Raw genomic sequence first — 21,345 nt, 5'->3', positions numbered from 1 at the left:
CCCCCACCCTGCAAACCCACCATTCACGCTCAAAATAACCCACTCCCACCCACACATACATCCCCACTTCCAGTTATCACTATAGATTCCTTACAGTGAAGAAACAGGCCATTCAACCCATCAAGTCCACACTGATCCTCTGAAGAGTATCTCACACAGGCCCACACCCTCACCCATCCCCACAGCCCCGCAGTTGCCGTGGCTAATCCACAGACACAGGGAGAATGTGCAAACTCCACACAGACAGTGACCTGAGGATGTGATCAAAGTTGGGGTCTCAGCACTGAGAAGCAGCAATACTAATCACTGAGCCACCGTGCCACCCAACACTCAGCAGAATATATAGACAAAATCACAGTATTGTTGTGGTGAGTGATTTTAATATTGCCTATCTTAAGTGGGACTCATTTCATGGGCAGAGTTTGTAAAGACCATTCAGGTGGGTTTCAGGGAAGGGGTTATACTGGACTTGGTTTGGGGGAAATGAGCCCAGCCAGATGAGTGCAGGTTCAGTGGGGGAGCATTTCAGGAATACTGACTATAATGCAATGAGTTTTAAAATACTCATGGATTGGAATAACAGCAGTCCTTAGGGGAAAGCGAACTACAACAATATGAGGCCGGAACTGGAGAATTTGAGTTGGCTGCTTGAGGGTAAGTCCACATCGGGCACGTGGGAGTGTTTCAAACAGCAGTTGATGGAAGTTCAGGAGTGGCATGTTCCTGTGAGAATGAAGGATAGGTCTGGCAAGGTATGTGAACCTTGGATGACCCAGGGATGTTATTGATCTTGGTCAGAAAGAAAAAGGAAACGTACATAACGTCTAGGATGATGGGAACTGATGAAGTCCTTGAAGTATATAAGGAAAGTAGGAAAGAACTTAAACAAGAAATTAAAAGGGCTAAAAGGAGATATGAAAAGATGTTTGGAAACGGGATTGAGGAGAATCCCAAGACTTTTTACACATATAAAAAGTAAGAGGGTAGCCAGGGAAAGGACTGGCCCAGTCAGGGACAAAGGAGGGAATCTATGTATGAAGCCAAAGGACATAGGTGAGGTCCTTAATGAATACTTTGTGTCAGTATTCACCAAAGAGATGGAATTGGTGGAGGGTGATCTCAGGGAATGGAATTTCGAGTTTCTAAGCCAAGTTGCTATTATAAAAAGGTGTTATGCATCTTAAAATGTATTAAAGTAGTAGGTCCACATGTCATAGACTCAGAGAAGTACAGCACAGAAACAGACCCTTTGGTCCAACTCATCCATGCTGACCAGAAATCCGAACCTAGTCTAGTCCCATTTGCCTGCACTTAGCCCATATCCCTCCAAACCCTTCCTATTCATATACCCATCCAGGTGCCTTTTAAATGTTGCAATTGAAGCAGCCTCCACCACTTTCTCCGGCAACTCATTCCATACACGTGCCACCCTCTGCATAAAAAAGTTGCCTCTTAGATCTCTTTTATATCTTTCCCCTCTCACCCTAAACCTATGCCCTCTAGTTCTGGACTCCCCCACCACAGGTAAGAGTCTTTGTCTATTTACTCTATCCATGATTTTATAAACCTCTATAAGGTCATCCCTCAGCCTCTGACGTTCCAGGGAAAACAGCCCCAGCCTGTTCAGCCTCTCCCTATAGCTCAAATTCTTCAACCCTGGCAACATCCTTGTAAATTGTTCATGGAATGCCCTGCCAGCAGCAGTGGTGGACTCTCCCTCTTTATGGGCATTTAAGCGGGCATTGGATAGGTATATGGAGGATAGTGGGTTAGTATAGGTTAGGTGGGCTTGGATCGGCGCAACATCGAGGGCCAAAGGGCCTGTACTGCGCTGTATTCTTCTATGTTCTAAATCTTTTCTGAACCCTTTCAAGTTTCACAACATCTTTCCGACAAGGACACCAGAACTCCAATGTCCTGTACAGCCGCAACATGACCTCCCAACTCCTATACTGAATGCTCTGACCAATAAAGGAAAGCATACCAAACGCCTTCTTCACTATCCTATCTACCTGTAACTGTACTTTCAAGGAGCTTGAACCTGCACTCCAAGGACTCTTTGTTAAGCAGCACTCCCCAGGACTTTATCATTGGAGTGCATCTGGGAAAATTATCAAACAGTGAAATTCACAACTGATCTTGAGGAACTGTTGGGCGAAGTCCACAGCACAGAATCAGATAAGTTAATCATTGTTTTAAGTGTGGCCTACAGAGAATTTGCAGTAATGAGTAGAGTAGGTTCTTTCTTGATTATATGTTTTTGGAGATAAGTCTCTTGATTAAACTTAAAATATAAGCCATAACTATTAATTTAACCTGGGGCAGTGTTTGTAGAGGAGTAAGACAGCGTTATTTTCTGGGTCTGTAGATTATGAAGGAGCAAAAATGGCCTTTAGTACAGTGATATGTACTTCTTGTCAGATGTGGGAGTTTAAAGAGAGTTGAAGGGTTACTACGGATTATATCTGCCATAAATGCTGCTGGCTGCGAATCTTATCAGATCGAATGGATCGGTCGGAAAGACAGTTAGAAGCAATGAGGAATTTGCAACAGCAACAGTACGTGATGGCTGGCAATTATAGGAAGGGGGGAAGTCTCAGATACAGTCAAGTAGATGGGTTAACTCCAGGAAAGGTAAGAGAGATAGGCAGCTAGTGCAGGAGTCTTTGTGGATATACCCATTTCAAGCAGGTATGCTGTTTTGGAAAATGTAGGGGGTGATGGATTCTCAGGGGAACATAGCACAAACAGCCAAGTTTCTGGTATTGAGACTGGCTCTAATGTAACGACGGTATGTTGTGTTAGGGGACTCTCTAGTCCGAGGTACAGACAGATGTTTCTGTGCCCAGCAGCGAAAAAGCAGAGTGGTGTATTGCTTCCCTGGTGCCAGGATCAAGGATGTCTCAGAGAGGGTGCAGAATGTTCTCACTCTTAGAGAGGGGCCAGCAAGAGGTCGTTGTCACATTGGTACCAACGATATAGGAAGGGAAAAAGTTGAGATTCTGAAGGGAGATTACAGAGAATTAGGCAGAAATTTAAAAAGGAGGTTCTCGAGGGTAGTAATACCTGGATTACTTCTGGTGCTATGAGCTAGTGAGGGCAGGAATAGGAGGATAGAGCAGATGAATGCATGGCTCAGGAGCTGGTGTATGGGAGAAGGATTCACATTTTTGGATCATATGGACATGGGACTGGGATATCATAGCAATTACGGAAACATGGCTCAGGGATGGGCAGGACTGGCAGCTTAATGTTCCAGGGTACAAATGCTACAGGAAGGATAGAAAGGGAGGCAAGCAAGAGAGGTGGGGGGCATTTTTGATAAGGGATAGCATTACAGCTGTGCTGAGGGAGGATATTCCCGGAAATACATCCAGGGAAGTTATTTGGGTGGAACTGAGAAACAAGAAAGGGATGATCACCTTATTGGGATTGTATTATAGACCCCCCAATAGTCAGAGGGAAATTGAGAAACAAACTTGTAAGGACACCTCAGCTACCTGTAAGAATAATAGGGTGGTTATGGTCGGGGATTTTAACTTTCCAAACATGGACTGGGACTGCCATAGTATTAAGGGTTTCGATGGAGAGCAATTTGTTAAGTGTGCACAAGACAATTTTCTGAGTCAGTATGTGGATGTACCTCCTAGAGAAGATGCAAAATTTGACCTACTCTTGAGAAATAAGGCAGGGCAGGTGACTGAGGGGTCAGGAGGGGAGCACTTTGGGGCCAGCGACCATAATTCTATTACATTTAAAATAATGATGGAAAAGGATAGACCAGATCTAAAAGTTGAAATTCTAAATTGGAGAAAGGCCAATTTTGACGATATTAGGCAAGAACTTTCAAAAGCTGATTGGGGCAGGTGTTCGCAGGTAAAGGGACGGCTGGAAAATGGGAAGACTTCAGAAATGAGATAACGAGAATCCAGAAAAAGTATATTCCTGTCAGGGTGAAAGGAAAGGCTGGTAGGTATAGGGAATGCTGAATGACTAAAGAAATTGAGGATTTGCTTAAGGAAAAGAAGGAAGCATATATAAAGTATAGACAGGATAGATCGAGTGAATCCTTAGAAGAGTATAAAGGCAGGAGAATTATACTTAAGAAGGAAATCAGGTGGGCAAAAAGGGGACATGAGATAGCTTTGGCAAATAGAATTAAGGAGAATCCAAAGGGTTTTTACAAATACATTAAGGACAAAAGGGTAACTAGGGAGAGAATAGGGCTTCTCAAAGATCAGCAAGGTGGCCTTTGTGTGGAGCCGCAGAAAATGGGGGAAATACTAATTGAGTATTTTGCATCAGTATTTACTGTAGAAAAGGAAATGGAAGATATTGAAAGAAGCGAAATAGATGGTGACATCTTGCAAAATGTCCAGATTACAAAGGAGGAAGTGCCGGATGTCTTGAAACGCATAAAAGTGGATAAATCCCCAGGACCTGATCAGGTGTACCCTAGAACTCTGTGGGAAGCTAGAGAAGAAATTGCTGGGCCTCTTGCTGAGATATTTGAATCATCGATACTCACAGGTGAGGTGCAAGAAGACTGGAGGTTAGCTAACGTGGTCCACTGTTTAAGAAGAGTGGTAAGGACAAGCCAGGGAACTATAGATGGGTGAGCCTGACGTCGGTGGTGGGCAAGTTGTTGGAGGGAATCCTGAGGGACAGGATGTACATGTATTTGGAAGGGCAAGAACTGATTAGGGATAGTCAACATGGCTTTGTGCATGGGCACAAAAATTGTCTCACAAAAACTTTTTTGAAGAAGTAACAAAGAAGATTGATGAGGACAGAGAAGTAGATGTGATCTATATGGACTTCAGTAAGGCGTTCAACAAGGTTCCCTCTGGGAGACTGGTTAGCAAGGTTAGATTTCATGGAATACAGGGAGAATGAGCCATTTGGATACAGAACTGGCTCAAAGGTGGAAGACAGAGTGTGGTGGTGGAGGATTGTTTTTCAGACTGGAGGCCTGTGACCAGTGGAGTACCACAAGGATCGGCGTTGGGTCCTCTACATAGATGATTTGGATGCGAGCATAAGAGGTACAGTTAGTAAGTTTGCAGATGACACCAAAATTGGACAGTGAAGAGGGTTACCTCAGATTACAACAGGATCTTGACCAGATGGGCCAATGGGCTGAGAAGTGGCAGTTTAATTAAGATAAATGAGAGGTGCTGCATTTTAGGAAAGCAAATCTTAGCAGGACTGATACACTTAATGGTAAGGTCCGAAGGAGTGTTGCTGAATAAAGAAACCTTGGAGTGCAGGTTCATAGCTCCTTGAAAGTGGAGTCGCAGGTAGATAGCATAGTTAAGGCAGCGTTTGGTATACTTTCCTTTATTGGCCAGAGTATTGAGTACAGGAGTTGGGAGGTCATGTTGCGGCTGTGCAGGACTTTGGTTAGACCACTGTTGGAATATTGCGTGCAATTCTGGTCTACTTCCTATTGGAAAGATGTTATGAAACTTGAAAGGGTTCAGAAATGATTTACAAGGACTTTGCCAGGGCTGGAGGATTTGAGCTATAGGGAGAGGCTGAACAGGCTGGGGCTGTTTTCGCTGGAACATCGGAGGCTGAGGGGTGACCTTATAAAGGTTTACAAAATTATGAGGGGCATGGATAAGGTAAATAGGCAAAGTCTTTTCCCCGGGGTCGGGGAGTCCAGACCTAGAGGGCATAGGTTAAGTGTGAGAAGGGAAAGATATAAGAGAGACCTAAAGGGCAATGTTTTCACACAGAGGGTGATACATGTATGGAAAGCGCTGCCAGAGGAAGTGGTGGAGGTTCATACAATTGCAACATTTAAGAGGCATTTGGATGGGTATATGAATAGAAAGGGTTTGGAGAGATATGGGCCGGGTGCTGGCAGGTGGGACTAGATTCAGTTGGGATATCTGGTCAGCATGGATGGGTTGGACCGAAGGGTCTGTTTCCGTGCTGTACATCTCTATGACTCTATTAAATGTATCAGTCCTGCTCTGATTTGCTTTTCCAAAATGCAGCACTCACATTTATCTAAACTCCATCAGCCATCCCTCAGCCCATTGGCCCACTTGATCAAGATCTTATTGTGCTCTGAGGTAACCCTCTTCACTGTGCACTACACTCCCAATTTTGGTGTCATCTGCAAACATACTAACTATAAGTCCTATGTTCACATGCAAATCATTTATATACATGACAAAAAACAGTGGACCCAGCACTGATCCTTGTGACACACCACTGGTCACAGGCCTCCAGTCTGAAAAATAACCCTCCACCACCACCCTCTGTCTTCTACCTTTGAGCTAGTTCTCCCTGTATTCCATGAGATCTAACCTTGCTAACCAGTGTCCCATGGGGAACCTTGTCAAAGACCTTACTGAAGTCCATATCGATCACATCCACCATTCTGCCCTTATCAATCCTCTTTGTTACTTCTTCGAAATTTCAATCAAGTTTGTAAGACATGATTTCCCATGCACAAAGCCATGTTGACTATCCCTAAATCAGTCCTTGCCTTTCTAAATATATTTACTTCCTGTCCCTCAGGATTTCCTTCAATAACTTGCCCACCACTGATGTCAGGTTCATGGTCTATAGTTCCCTGGCTTTTCCTTACCACCTTTTTTAAATAGTGGCACCACATTTGCCAACCTCCAGTCTTCTGGCACCTTACCTGTGACTATCGATGATACAATTATCTCAGCAAGGGGCCCAAGCAATCACTTCCCTTCCATCCCACAGAGTTCTAGGGTACACCTGATCAGGTCCTAGGGATTTATCCACTTTAATGCATTTGTGATGGGATCTATCCCAGAATATTGAAGGACGCAAGAGGGCAAATCCCTGGAGCATTGACAGTCTTGTTTGTATCTTCTTTGGCCACAGACGATGTCCCATAGGATTGGAGTGTTGTCTCATTGCTTAAGGAGGGTAGCAAGATAATCCTGGAAATTACAGACCTGTGAATCTCATGTTGGTGGAAGGGAAATTATTGGAAAATATTCTCAGGAACAAGATCTATACGCATTTAGAAGCAAATGGACTTATTACCAATAAACAACCTGGTTTTATCCAGGGGAGAGATTGTGTCTTATTAACTTGATCGACTTTTTTGAGAACGTGACTATGATGATTGATGAGGGAAAATGGCTGATGTTATCTATATGGACTTCCGTAAAGCCTTTGCCAAGGTCCCTCATGGCAGACTGGTACAAAAGATGAAGTCACATGGCATCAGGGATGAGCTGGCAAGATGGATACAGAACTGGCTTCGTCATAGGAGACAGAGGATAGTGGTGGAAGGATGTTTTTCAGAACAGAAGTTTGTGACTAGTGGTGTTCCAGAGGGATCAGAGCTGTTCATAATTTACATAAATGATTTGGAGGGAAAAGTGCTGGTCTAATCAATGATTTTACAGATAATACAAAGATTGGTGGAGTTGCAGATAGTGAGGATCTTCAGAGGATAGATCAGTTGGAGGCATGGGCAGAAAAATGGCAGATAGAGTTTAATCCGGACAAATGTGAGGTGATGCATTTTGGAAGGTCATATACAGATGGAAATTATAGAGAATGGCAGAACCCTTAGGAGTATTGATATGCAGAGGCATCTAGGTGTGCAGGTTCACAGATCACGAAAGGTGGCAGCGCATGTAGATACGGGAGTAAAAAAGGCCAATGGGCATGCTTGCCTTCATTGGAAGGGGCATTGAGTATAAGGATAGACAAGTTATGCTGCAGCTTTATAGAACTTTACTTATGCCACACTTGGAATATTGCACACAGTTCCGATCAGAGGATGAGGATGCTTAGGAGAGAGTACAGAAAAGGTTTACCAGGATGTTGCCTGGTATGGAGGATTTTAGCCATGAAGAAAGTTTAATAGACTGTTAAAAATCACAACCAAAGGTTATAGTCCAACGGGTTTAATTGGAAGCACACTAGTTTTCGGAGCGCCGCTCCTTCATCAGGTGATAGTGGGCCACTACCACCTGACAAAGGAGCAGCGCTCCGAAAACTAGTGTGCTTCCAATTAAACCCGTTGGACTATAACCTGGTGTTGTCTGATTTTTAACTTTGTACACCCCAGTCCAACACCGGCATCTCCAAATCATAGATAGACTGTGTTTGTTTTCACTGGAAAGCAGGAGGATGAGGTACAACCTGATAGAGATTTATAAGATTGTGAATGGCATGGATAGAATAGAAAGCATGAGGCTTTTTCCCAGGGTGGAGGGGTCAATTACTCAGGGGCTCAAGTTCAAGGGTGTGTGCGTGTGTATGGGCAGGGGGGACTTTTTTTTTCTTTATTCATTCATGGGATGAGAGCATCGCTGGCCTGGCAGCATTTATTGCCCATCCTAAATTTCTCAGAGGGACGTGAAGAGTCATTGCTGTGGGTCTGGAGTCAATTGTATGTCATACCAAGTAAGGATGCCAGTTTCCTTCCCTAAAGGACATTAATGAACCAGATGGGTTTTTCGACAATTGACAACAGACTCATATTCATTAGATTCTTAATTCCAGATATTTATTGAATTCAAATTCCACCATCTACCATGAACCCAAATCCCCAGTACATTATTGGAGTTCTGGATTAACAGTCCAGCAATAATAGCACTCGCTGTCACCTCCCCCTGAATGGGTGGAAGCGTTTGGAAGAGATGAGAGAGGCAATTCTTTCACCCAAAGGGTGGTGAGTGCCTGGAACGTGCTGCCAGAGGAGGTGGTGGAAGCAGACACTATAGCAGTTTCAAGAAGCACCTGGATGATTCCATGAACAGGAAAGGAATAGAGGGATACAGATCCTGTAAGTGAAGACAGTTTTAGTATGGAAGGGCAACATGTGTCAGTGCAGGCTTGGGCCTGCTCTTGTGCTGAATTCTTCTTTGTTCAGTCTGACTGCCTTCCCCATTCTCCCAATGACCACACCCTCAATTATCAGCCCATTCACCTGTGCAGTGGCAGCGTCCCTACCTCTGAACCAGACATGGGTTCTAGAAATGTCATAACATCTTAACACGTTGACTAGAAAATATATAACCATCGTTCCCTGATAGTTATCACCCCCAACTCACCTCAATAACCACACCATTCCCCTCAATTACACCCCCACTCTCTCTCAATAATTCAATTCCAATAACCACTCAGCCCCAGATCTGTGCCACAAAAACTACTTGCCTTCAATTACACCCCCATTCTCCACCCCAAAATCTCTTACCCATCCCCTACCTCACACCCTTGCCCTCACCCCATTTCTATATCAACATGATAACACTATAACTACCAAAGTTCCTTCAAAATAGATTAAATAGATGTTCCAAAAGGTCACAAATATTCAAAGATTCATATTTTGAGCAACTTCCAAGACTTTCAGACTTCTCAAAGCAGCAGCTAATTTGTATACAGCAAAGCTCCCATAAGCAGTAAGATGACAATGACCAGTTGATGTTGGTGGTGGTGTAGGATGAATTGACAAGATAGTAATTGACACACTTTATGCCAGGGCCTTTGCAAACCCAGGATAAGTGTCGCCAGAGCTCAGATTCCTTTAAGTTCGTGAATGTCAGTATGCATCACCCTGATAATCGAGCTGAGCCAGCAGCCTACAAGTACACAATGGGTTGGAAGGGCTGAAGATGCTGGAGATGAATTTTCAATGGCATCAGGCAATTTTCAAGGAACATCTTATAGAATGTAATCAGAATATTTCCGATAATCAACGAGTTCAGAAGCAGAGGGTCACAGTCTAAGGATATGAAGTAGACCATCAGGATCATCTGGAATAGTGAAATCGACTTGAGGGCTAAATGGACTATTATTTTCTGTTTCTTTCAGAGGGGCTTTTATAAAGGAAAATTCTGACAGTTGAAGACAGCTCCAAATAATGGATTACAAAGTTAAAAATCACACAACACCAGGTTATAGTCCAACAGGTTTAATTGGAAGCATTAGCTTTCGGAACGCCGCTCCTTCATCAGGTGGTTGTGACCGGCATCGTCATCTCCAAATAATGGGGACAGGAATAAGAAAACTCAGGAATGGACACTTTAAGGTGGAAGTTTTAGGGCCAGAAGAGGTTACATATACGATATATCTTTGGGAATTCTGCAGGCTATCAGAAGTCATTGCCAGAGATACTCTGGTTACAATCAGCTCCTTCCACTTGCAACTAAAGCTGCTGGATAATATTCAGCAGAAACATCACAGACTTCTGATTTTATTTTGTATAATCTTCCTCTCATTGGTACTAATCTGATGTGATCTATAAATCTCTCAATATACGTATTTGGCTGGTGCTTGCTATTACTAACAGTGACCAGTTTGGTAAATGATGAGTATTGGTATTTAAGCACCAGAAACCAGAGCCTAATGAAATTAATGAGCACCTGCTTCAAGATGCTGCATGTGCCTCAGGCTCTCTTCACCAGCTGACCATGGCCAGTTATTTGAATAGATCTTTAAAATGCTTCACAAGTGAACTCGAGACTGTGTTTTTGTGATGTATAGAGCACACATTAAGTTTATTTCAAAAATCTTTTATTAGATTAAATGTACAAAATCTATGCAGCATGATCCCACTAACTCTTGGTTTGCACCATCCAGCCTTTGTAAAACCAGTCATATTTTATTACAAGTTGTATTCGTGCCTTAAGAATAGTATCTATAAGATACATTAGATTAAAAATTATACAATTCTTCATATAAACACCCTTTTTAAAAATGACAAAAGTACCTCTTTGTAACATAGAAAAGTTGCCCAAGTGCTACCATTTACATAAATATTTAAGGTAGACAGAGCATCTTCATGTTGACAATACAACAGATTTGGGTCTCATTTCTTTGCATAAAGATAGATTGCAATCTGCCCATTACCATATTTACAAGGATTTCAATACTTTTTCTTTTAAATTCAATCTGCATGTACCACAATACTAGTATTACATCAAAGTGTCTACTCAATTGAAATTCATTAAAAATCAGGTCACCAGAACATTCTTTTGACACCGCTGGACAATGATCAGATATTTAGCATTCTTTTTAATTGATCGGCCTATTAAAACCTGTCTGATTGTCAGACAAAACATACGACAAGGATTTTTTGTAGGTAACTATGGTTTGAATAAATATTATTTGCACATTATGTTGCTGAGTTTTACCAGTTTACATGGCTTTTCTTAATAAATTGATTAAAAAATTAAAATGCACGAAGACTTAAAAATCGGACATTTAACTGTTTAAAATGTTGACACTTCATTTAATTTTGCTTTTTTATAGATTACTTCTGTGAAATGCATCTTTCTTCTATTGCTATCTGATTACTACTGGTCATTAACAATGTCAGCATATACTGCTTGTGTCATTGCTGGAATCTTAAGCAAAGACAGGTACAAAATAGTCAATTAACATTTCCATTGTACTGTCAACACATGACACAAAACTAGAGATATGCCACAAAATCTGTTACCATTTCATCTCAATGTACCATCCAAAGTTAGATTTCAAAGTTCCATCCACAAAACTCCTTCTGATCCAGTAACAGGTAACATTAGCAATTTCAAGTATCCAACTGGAAGAATCTCCTCCCTGTACCGTTCTCCTAAATCATCAAGTGGATTGAATTTCTTACATCTTTGGTACCACTGCCGGACTGGATTGCAACTTCCACTCCATCTTGAGACAAAATCATTTTGTCTGGTGTATAATCATTTCGCCTGATATCTAAGGGAAGCATAGAAAATAAGATGGTACTTCTTATTGTGCGCTAATGCATAGCTCAAGGTAAGTGAAATGGAACCGGGGGGCGGGGGGAATCTGTACTGACGGCACAGTCTCCTGAACCGATTTGGAGCCAGTGTTCTAGTGAAAAGGATAAATAAGGTGGTCACTAGGACTTTACACTTGTGAGTCGGGGGGGGAGAGGGGAGGGAAAGGGAAGTATGATGGTAAATAGCAATGGGTTGTGTCCAGGAGGGTTTAAGTACAAGGTAGGCTATGAAAGAAGTAAAAAGGAAGAATAACTTAGGAGATATTATTAGAGATGTTGGAAATCATGAGGGTAAGAAAGCTAGCAAAAGGGCTTATTAGCTGAATGCTCATAGCAATCATAAGGTTAATGAGCTAATGGCACAAATCATCGCAAATGAAAATGATTTAGTATCCATTATGGAGACATTGGTACAGGATGGTCACAACTGGGAGTTAAATATCCAGGGATATCAGACTATTCGAAAGGGGACAGGAAGGTAAGGGAGGTAGTGTAGCTCTGATATTCAAGGATGACATCAGGGTGGTGCTGAGAGATGATACAGCTTCTATGGAGAATAAGGTTTTATCCATTTGGGTGGAAATGAAAAATTCTAAGAAGAAAAGTCGCTGATAGGCGTAGTCTATAGACCACCAAATACTATCACATTGGGGCGGGTAATAAACAAGGAAATAACTAATGCCTGTAAAAATGGTATGGCAATTATCATGGGGGATTTTAATCTACATGAAGACTGGTTGAACCAACTCTTTAGGGTAGCCTTGAGGAGGAGTTTGTTGAGTGTATCAGTGATAGTTTTCTTGAACAGTATGTAATAGAACCAATGAGGGAGCAAACTATCTGAGATCGGGTCCTGTGTAATGAGGCAGGAATAATTAATGACCTCATAGTTAGGGATTCTCTTGGAAGGAGTAATCACAGTATGGTTGAATTTAGAATACAGATGGGCAGTTTGAATATAAAATCCAATACCAGTGCCCTGTGCTTAAACAAGGGAGACTACAATAGAATGAGGGAGGACTTGGCTAAAGTAGACTGGAAATAAAGATTTTATAGTGGGACAGTTGACGAGCAGTGGAGTACTTTCAAAGCAATTTTTCAAAGTGCTCAGCAAAAGGGTATTCCAGTGAAAATGAAGGACTGTAAGAAAAGGGGGAATCTGCCATGTGTCTAAGGAAATAAGGGAGGCTATCAAATTGAAAGAGAAGGCATATAAATTGGCTAAAAACAATATTGAATTAGAAGACTGGGAAAATTTAAAGATCAACAGAAAGTCACAAAAGGAACTACAAAGAAAAGTAAAATAGAACATGAGAGAAAAAACTAGCACAGAATTTAAAGACAGACAGTAAAAGTTTCTATAAATATATAAAATGAAAATAAGTGGCTAAAGTAAATATTGGTTCTTCAGAGGACGAAGAGGGGCATTTAGTTATGGGAAAGGATGAAATGGCCGAGGCATTGACGAGGTGTTTTGTGTCAGTCTTCCCAGTGAAGAACACTAATAACATGCCAGTCATTGACAAAGAGACAAAGGTAGGTGAGGATCTGGAAACAATCGTTATTATGGAAGAGGGAGGGTTGGGCAAGCTAATGGAGCTAAGTTTAGACACGTCTCCTGGCCCTGATGGAATGCATCTCAGGGTACTAAAAGAGGTGGAGGGAGAAATAGCAAGTACACTGATGGTAATTTTCCAAAATTCGCTGGACTCTGGGGCAGTCCCTGCAGATTGGAAAACAGCAAATGTGATGCCACTGTTTAAATAAAAAGGAGGTAGACAAAAGATGGGGACTTATAGACCGGTTAGCTTAACCACTACATTATCAAGGAAGAAATAGCAAAGCTTCGAGAGAGAAATCATCCTGCTGGGCAGAGGCAGCATGGGTTCATGAAGGGCAGATCATGCTTAACTATCTTTAGGAATTCTATGAAGACATTATGAGCACGGTGGACAATGTAGATGTAGTGCACCTAGATTTCCAAAAAGCCTTTCACAAGATGCCACATGAGAGACTGCTGCGTTAGATAAAGGTGCATGGTATTACGGATTGGTTGACTAACAGGAAGCAAAGAGTGGGGATAAATGAGTGCTATTCTGGTTGGCAATCAGTGACTAATAGCATACCTCAGGGATTGGTTTTGGGACCGCAATTATTAACAATTCACATAGGTGATTTGGAGTTGGGGACCACATGTATAGTGTCAAAGTTTGCAGATGACACTAAGATGAGTGGCAGAGCTGTGAAACTTTGCAGAGGGACATAGATACTTTGAGTGAGTGGGCAAAGGTCTGGCAGATGAAATACAATATGAGTAAATGTGAAATCATCCATTTTGGTAGGATTAACAGTAAAAAGGATTATTACTCGAATGGTAAAACGTTGCAACATGCTGCTATGCAGAGGGACCTTGTGCATGAATCACAGAGGGTTGGTTTGTAGGTGCAACAGGTAATTAGGAAGGCAAATGGAATTTGTCCTTCAATACTAAAGGGATTCAGTTCAAAAGTAGGGAGGTTATGTTGCAGCTGTACAGGGTGTTGGTGAGGCCACACCTGGAGTACAGCATGAATTTTGGTCTTCCTTGAGAAAGGATGTACTAGCATTAGAGGGGATACAGAGGAGATTCACTAGGGTGATTTGGAGTGGAGAGTGTTGGCTTATGAGGAGAGAGAGAAAGGATTATATTCACTGGAATTTAGAAGGATGTTTCCACTGGCAGGTGAAACTAGGATAAGGGGTCATAGCCTCAAAATTAGGGGGAGCACGTTTAAGATTGAATCGAGAAGGAACTTCTTCACCCAGAGGGTTGCGAATCTATGGAATTCCTTGCCCAGTGAAGTAGTTGACACTACTTCAGTAAATGTTTTTAAAACTCAGGTAATTTTTTTTTGAATAATAAAGGAATTAAGGGTTACGGTGAGAGCATGGGTAAGTGGATCAGAGTCCACAAAAACATCAGCCATGATCTTATTGAATGGTGGGGCAGGCTCAAAGGGCCAGATGGCTTCCTCCTGCTCCTAGTTCTTATGTTCTCTCGTTCTGTCCTTTGTACAGTTGATAAGGAGTTGGCAGGTGGGGTGCCCGAGAGAGCAGGGGGTTTGCAATTCTTCACTCTGAAATGTCATAACTAGATTTGAAATGTTAACTGTCTGCCTCTCCAGAGATGCTGCCAGACCTCCCAGATCTCTCCAGCATTGCACTGTTCCAGATTTCCAGCATCTGCAATATTTTACTTTTATGCAATTGTGCAACCCATCCCTGAACAGTTTTGAGAGTTTTTCAACCAGTCAGTCAGAATGTTGCTAGCAGTGAACAGCCAAAAAAAATGCTGTATTATAACTATAGCCTTCTCAGCAACTACGTACGTAGGGCGCTGAAACATGTGTACCATTTGAGTTTAATACAGAATAAAGGATACCTTGATCAGATCATTTCTCTCTACATTGCACAAATCCATGCATAGGCCAAAGGTTCTGAAAAGTGCCAGATTCCCTCAGATCAGGTTTCTCAAATGTTTGAACATGGTAAAGCTAGCTGCTTCATTTTGAGACAGTGTAGTAACGATCTTAGTGGTGTTTGGCACTAAAAGGATGCTGCCAGTAACCAGAGCCTGTCACAAAAACAAATAATGCGGTACCTGAATGTCAAAATTGGCATAACACTAGGTATACAGGCCAGATATGCAAAAGGCCGGTGAATGATACCAAACAGCATATCCTATTTAAAATCGGAAATAACTGCAGATGCTGTAAATCAGAAACAAAAACATGAGTTGCTGGAAAAGCTCAGTAGGTCTGGAGCATCTGTAAAGAGAATACAAAGTGATGTAGCTAGGAAAGTGTTGGTTTATATGCAAAAGATGGGGAGGTGGAGGGGGTAAGGAATAAACGATAGGTAGGGATCGAGCCCAAAGAGAGAGAACAGTTGGACAGACAAAGGAGTCAATAACGATCTGGCTGGGAGGGTGAATAGCTGTTAATGGAGACTGTTAGTGGCTAACAATAGATAATGTGTAATGGCAGACCATGTGGTAACAAGCTAAATATCCTATTAGCTATTTGCAACAACTATGATACTGATCATATGTAACCAGTCCTTAATTGGAAAACTCTCAGACGTACACACACTTCAACTGTTTCAAATCAACAAAATAGATGAGAGCCATTCTTTGGTTCAGGTCTTAAAACAATGCCTTCACCAATCACTGTGAACCTGCCTAATTTAAAGTAAGAACAAAGTTTGGCAGTTAACTGTCAAACTTCATTAAATAGTGCATACTCCATGACAATGCCTCCACCAATTAGAAGATAGTGGGGATTGCAGATGTTGCAAAGTCAGAGTTGATAAAGTGTGGAGCTGGAAAAAACACAGCAGGCCAGGCAGCATCCGAGTGGACATTTTGGACGGGATCCTTCATAAGGACCTTGTGGAATTCGTGGAAAAGGATTCATGGAATGTCCATGACGTAGTTTCATTTGGAACAGCTTGTGATCGAGCCCACTAAGGAACAGGCATTTCCTGGTTTGGTGATGTGTATTGAGGCAGACTGGACTAGGAATGCATAGAGGGTAGTGACCATTACCTGGTTGAATTCAGCCTGCAGTTTGAGAAGAAAATTAAGTCAGATGTCATGGGATTACAATTGAGTAAAGGTAACGACAAAGACATGAGGGAGGAGCTGGTCAGAGTTGATCAGGAAGGAGGCGCAACAGAAATTCATCCCAAGGAAAGAGAAATATATCAAAAGAAAAGACAAGGAAACCAAGGCTGACAAGGGAAGTTGGGGACAGCAAAAAAGCTAAAGAAAAAGCATACAATAAATGTTAATGGCAAGTCAGAGGATTGGGAGGCCTTTAAAAACCAGTAGTGTAACTAAAAAAAGCAATAAAGGTGGAGAAGATGAAATAGGAGGGTAAGCTTGTTAGCAATGTAAAAGAAGATTAAAAAGTTTTTTGTTTAGATATATGAAAGGTAACCAAGAGCAGCAAGAATGGACAATGTATCACTGGAAAGTGAGGCTGGAGAGGTGATGAGAAAAAAGGAAATGTTGGAGGTACTGAACAGTGCTTTGCATCAGTTTTCACAGTGGAACATACCAGCAACACACTAGAACTTTGAGAGTCAGGGACAGAGGTTAGTCTAGTGGCCATCACTGAGGAGAAGGTGCTGGGAAGCTCACAGGTCTGAAGGTGGATAAATCACTCAGACCAGGTGGACTACATCCCAGAGTTTTGAAGGAGATAGCGGAAGAGATTGTGGAAGCATTGGTGACGATCTTTCAGAAATCACTGGAGTCAGGGAGGGTCCTAGAAAACTGGAAAATGGCTAATGTAGTGATCCTGATAAAGAAGGGAGAGAGGCAGATGTCAGGAAAATACAGACTGATTAGCCTGACCTTCGTCACAGTTAAGATTTGAGTGTCCACCGTTAAGGATGAGATTATGGAGTACTTGGAAGTGCATGGTAAAATAGGGCTGGGTCATCAAGGGGAGGTCATGTCTGACCAAGCCAGTTGTTGTGATCTACTTGGATTTCCAGAAGATCTTTGACAAGGTGGGGCACAGGAGGCTGCTAAATAACAGTCCATGGTATTAGGGCAGGGTGCTGCATGGGTATAGGGTTGGTTGATTGGCAGAAGGTAGAGAGTGGGGATAAAGAGGTCTTTTTCAGAATGGCAACCAGTGACTAGTGGAGTTCCTCAGGGGTCGGAGTTGGCACCACAGCTATTCAAGTTAAACAGTAATGATCTGAACAAAGGAAATGAGGGCATTGTTACCAAGTTTGCAGGTGACAAAAAGATAGGTGGAGGTACAGGTAGTGTTGAGGAAGCGAAGAGGCTGCAGCATTATTTGCATAGGCTAGGGAAGTGACAGATGGAAAACAGTGGCAAAGTGTGAGGTTATGCACTTTGCAGCAAGAATAGAGATATAGAATACTTTCTAAATGGGGAAAAGCTTTGGAAATCTGAAGCACAAAAGGATTTGGGAATCTTAGTTCAAGATTGTCTACATTTTAACATGCATGCTTAGTTGGCGATTAGGAAGACAAATGCAATGTTAACATTCATTTCAGGAGGTTTAGAATACAAGAGCAGAGATGTACTGCCGAGGCTATATAAGGCTCTGGTCAGAGTGCATTTGAAATATTGAGAGCAGTTTTGGGCTCCATATCGAAGGAACTATGTGTTGGCCTTGGAGGGGGTCCTGAGGAGGTTTACAAGAATGATCCCAGGGAAGAAAGGGCTTCTCATAGGAGGAACGGTGGAGGTCTCGGAGGTTAGAAAGTCTAGGGAAAAGATGGAATCTCACTGAAGTTGGTACAGTACTGGGATTCCTGGACATGGAGAAAGTGTTTCTATGAGAAGGAGAAACTAAGGCACAGACTCAGAGTTGAAGGGATGACCCCTTAGAACGGAGATATGGAAGAATTTCTTCAGTCAGAGGGTGGTGAATCTGCGGAACTTATTGTTGCAGAAGACTGTGGACATCAAGTCATTGAATGTCTTTAAGACAGAGATAGATAGGCTCTTGATAAATAAGATGATCAAAATGATGAGGAGAATGCAGGTGTGTTTGAGAAACATTAGTGATGATCGAACGGTGGAGCAGACTTGACAGCCTGAATGGCCAGGTTCTGCTCCTCTCTCTTACGCAGTCACCATCATCTCAGCACAAATTCGGCTCTCATGTTGGGATCAATACAATGAAGAGTGATGTTGAAAGAACTAAAACTGAGTCCTGCTGAGCAAGTTGTTGCTGTGTAAGTGTGCCACTTCATAGCACAACCATGCAATTCCCTTGTCTTTATTGATGATTGAGAACATATGGAAGGGCATGGGGGTGGAAAAAAGACACAATGAGTTGTCAAGATGGAATTCAAGTCCCACGAAGGTGGTAGAAAGGTGGTAGAAATAATATGCTGGAAGAAAACTAATTTTCAGATTTTGAGGGAAATAACATGGAAGTAAAGTGGACTCTTTAAAAAGCCATTCTAGATATTACAGGCTGAAGGGCATGTAAGATTTCATATTTCTAAGTATGTCCACACAAGAGGTCTGTATTTGGTGTGAAGGTGCCACACCACAGACTGATGGAATGTGGCTCTGCAGCAATGAAGCAATAAAAACACTTCCTTAAACTCAGTTCTTCAAGAAGTCACACAAGGTGTCAAAAAAAAAAAATCATTTTCCACCAATTTGTTCAGATCCAACAACTTCTAGTCAGACCAGCACTGAGCTCTTTAACAGATGTGCAATCTTTTCTTTGTTTGCACCTAGTCTCCAAAGTTTAAATCTTTTGTATGGTTGATAAATTAGATTCAATTACTAATTCTAGAGAAACTGTTTTCACCCATGGAACGGTCAGATTGTGAAGCTTGCCACCACGTGTAGTAAACAACTTCATGGCATTGGTTCTTTGTATTTTAACTTCCATTTGGGAAATAGTCACAAGTGTGATATTTGGGATACCAACTGTAAAAGGGCAAGTTTAAATAGGAGGAGGATATTTTCTATTTGAACACATAGAGATATGTATAGAAACTGATGTAATTAGTAGGGTTAGGAACTGTACACTTGTAATGCTTCACTTTGGAATAAATCTGAACTGAAAAAAGATTGAATTCTGGCCTTGAATGTTAATATGAGGTATGGGGATGGATCATATGAATGGCCTAGTTGCACCCATGGAATATATTCTTGTGCACTTATCAGTTTCTCCAGAGTAACCTGATGATAATGAATAGGAACCCCAGATTATGCAGAGGGCAGTGGGACTGCAGTGAATGCTGATAAAGATTGCCAAATGTCTTGTTCCGACATAAACCTTAAGCCAAGAAATCTGTGTTGGCCTACACTATCACAGTTGGAGGATTTGAGCTATTGGGAGAGGCTGAATAGACTGGGGCTGTTTTCCCTGGAGCGTCGGAGGCTGAGGGTTGACCTTATCGAGGTTTATAAAATCATGATGGACATGGATAGAGTAAACAGACAGGTCTTTTCCCTGACGTGGGTGAATCCAGAACTACAGAATATAGGTTCAGGGTAAGAGGGAAAAGATATAAAATAGACCTAATAGGTAACTTTTTCACGCAGAGGGTGGTGCGTGTATGGAATGAGCCGCCGGAGGAAGTGGAGGAGGATGCTACAATTACAACATTTAAAAAGCATCTGGGCTAGGTACCAGAATAGGAAGGGTTCAGAGGGATATGGGCCTATTGCTGGCAAATGGGACTAGATTAGGTTAGGATATCTGGTCGGCCTGGATGAGTTGGACCAAAGGATCTGTTTCCCTGCTGTACATCTCTATGATTCTATGAGTAACTACTTAAATCATTCTTTTGTTTCTGGTATTTACCCAATCTCCCACACAGACCAGCATTGAACAGTTCTGGATACCACATCATTTTGCAAGCATAGACTAGTCTTGGAGGACTCTTGTGGTGCAGTGGTAATGTCCTTACCTCTGAACCAAGAAACCCAGGTTCAAGTCCCATCTTCTCCAGAGGTGTGTAATAACATCTCTGAACAGATTAAAAAATATCCTCAGTGCTTGGGAGCCTCCTGTGAAGCGCTTCTGTGATGTTTCCTCCGGCATTTGTAGTGGTTTGAATCTGCCGCTTCCGGTTGTCAGTTCCAGCTGTCCTTTGCAGTGGTCGGTATATTGGGTCCAGGTCGATGTGCTTATTGATTGAATCTGTGGATGAGTGCCATGCCTCTAAGAATTCCCTGGCTGTTCTCTGTTTGGCTTGTCCTATAATTGTAGTGTTGTCCCAGTCGAATTCATGTTGCTTGTCATCTGCGTGTGGGGCTACTAAGGATAGCTGGTCGTGTCGTTTCGTTGGTGTTCATGGATGCGGATCGTTAGCTGTCTTCCTGTTTGTCCTATGTAGTGTTTTGTGCAAAACACTACATTTAATCAATCAATCAAGCAATTCAATCAATAAGCACATCGACTTGGACCCAATATACCGACCACTGCAGCGGACAGCTGGAACTGACAACCGGAAACGGCAGATTCAAACCACTATAAATGCCGGAGGAAACATCACAGAAGCGCTTCACAGGAGGCTCCCAAGCACTGAGGATGTCACCTAGACAGGGGACGAAACGTCTGCAACACAAATTCCCAGCTCGGCGAGCAGAACCACAGCGACGAGCACCCGAGCTACAAATCTTCTCACAAACTTTAAAAAATATCTATACTGTCCCCAGAAGGAACGCAGTACAGTTTAACAGAATGACAGCTTGACTTCAAGAAATAAATTCTGAGAATAGATTACACAAACTAAATTTCTTAAGATACTAGGGGTAACAGGTAGAATAAAAAGCGAAACTATTTCTGCTGGTTGGGGAATCTAGGATTCTGGGTCACAGTCTACAAATGGTGGCCAGAACTTTCAGAAGTGAAATCTGAAAATACCTCGAATAAAGTATGTTTGGGAAAAAAAAAAGACTAATGGCAAAGCCCAACTGAGATGGATACCTTTAGACAACTAAAATCCAACAAAGGGGTTAGGTCACAGATCAGCAACAATCTAATTAAACAGAACAGACTTGAAGCCAAATGGCTTCCTCCTGTCTGTTTTTT

The 21,345-nt window shown here is 42.1% G+C and overlaps 1 protein-coding gene across 1 annotated transcript in view; it reads right to left on the bottom strand.

Annotated features, from left to right (window-relative positions):
- Positions 1–10,510: 10,510 nt before the first annotated feature.
- Positions 10,511–21,345, bottom strand: part of trpm7 (transient receptor potential cation channel, subfamily M, member 7) — a 121,471-nt gene continuing 110,636 nt past the window's right edge. The window contains exon 40 of the mRNA XM_043674578.1: positions 10,511–11,709. Within this exon, the coding sequence (XP_043530513.1) occupies positions 11,588–11,709 (122 nt within the window). The 3' untranslated portion in view covers positions 10,511–11,587. The remainder of the gene's footprint in view (positions 11,710–21,345) is intronic.

The sequence above is a fragment of the Chiloscyllium plagiosum genome, chromosome 32, assembly GCF_004010195.1.
Source record: "Chiloscyllium plagiosum isolate BGI_BamShark_2017 chromosome 32, ASM401019v2, whole genome shotgun sequence".
Taxonomy (NCBI): domain Eukaryota; kingdom Metazoa; phylum Chordata; class Chondrichthyes; order Orectolobiformes; family Hemiscylliidae; genus Chiloscyllium; species Chiloscyllium plagiosum.
Note: the sequence above shows the minus strand (reverse complement) of the source record. Positions and strands in the feature narration are given on the sequence as shown.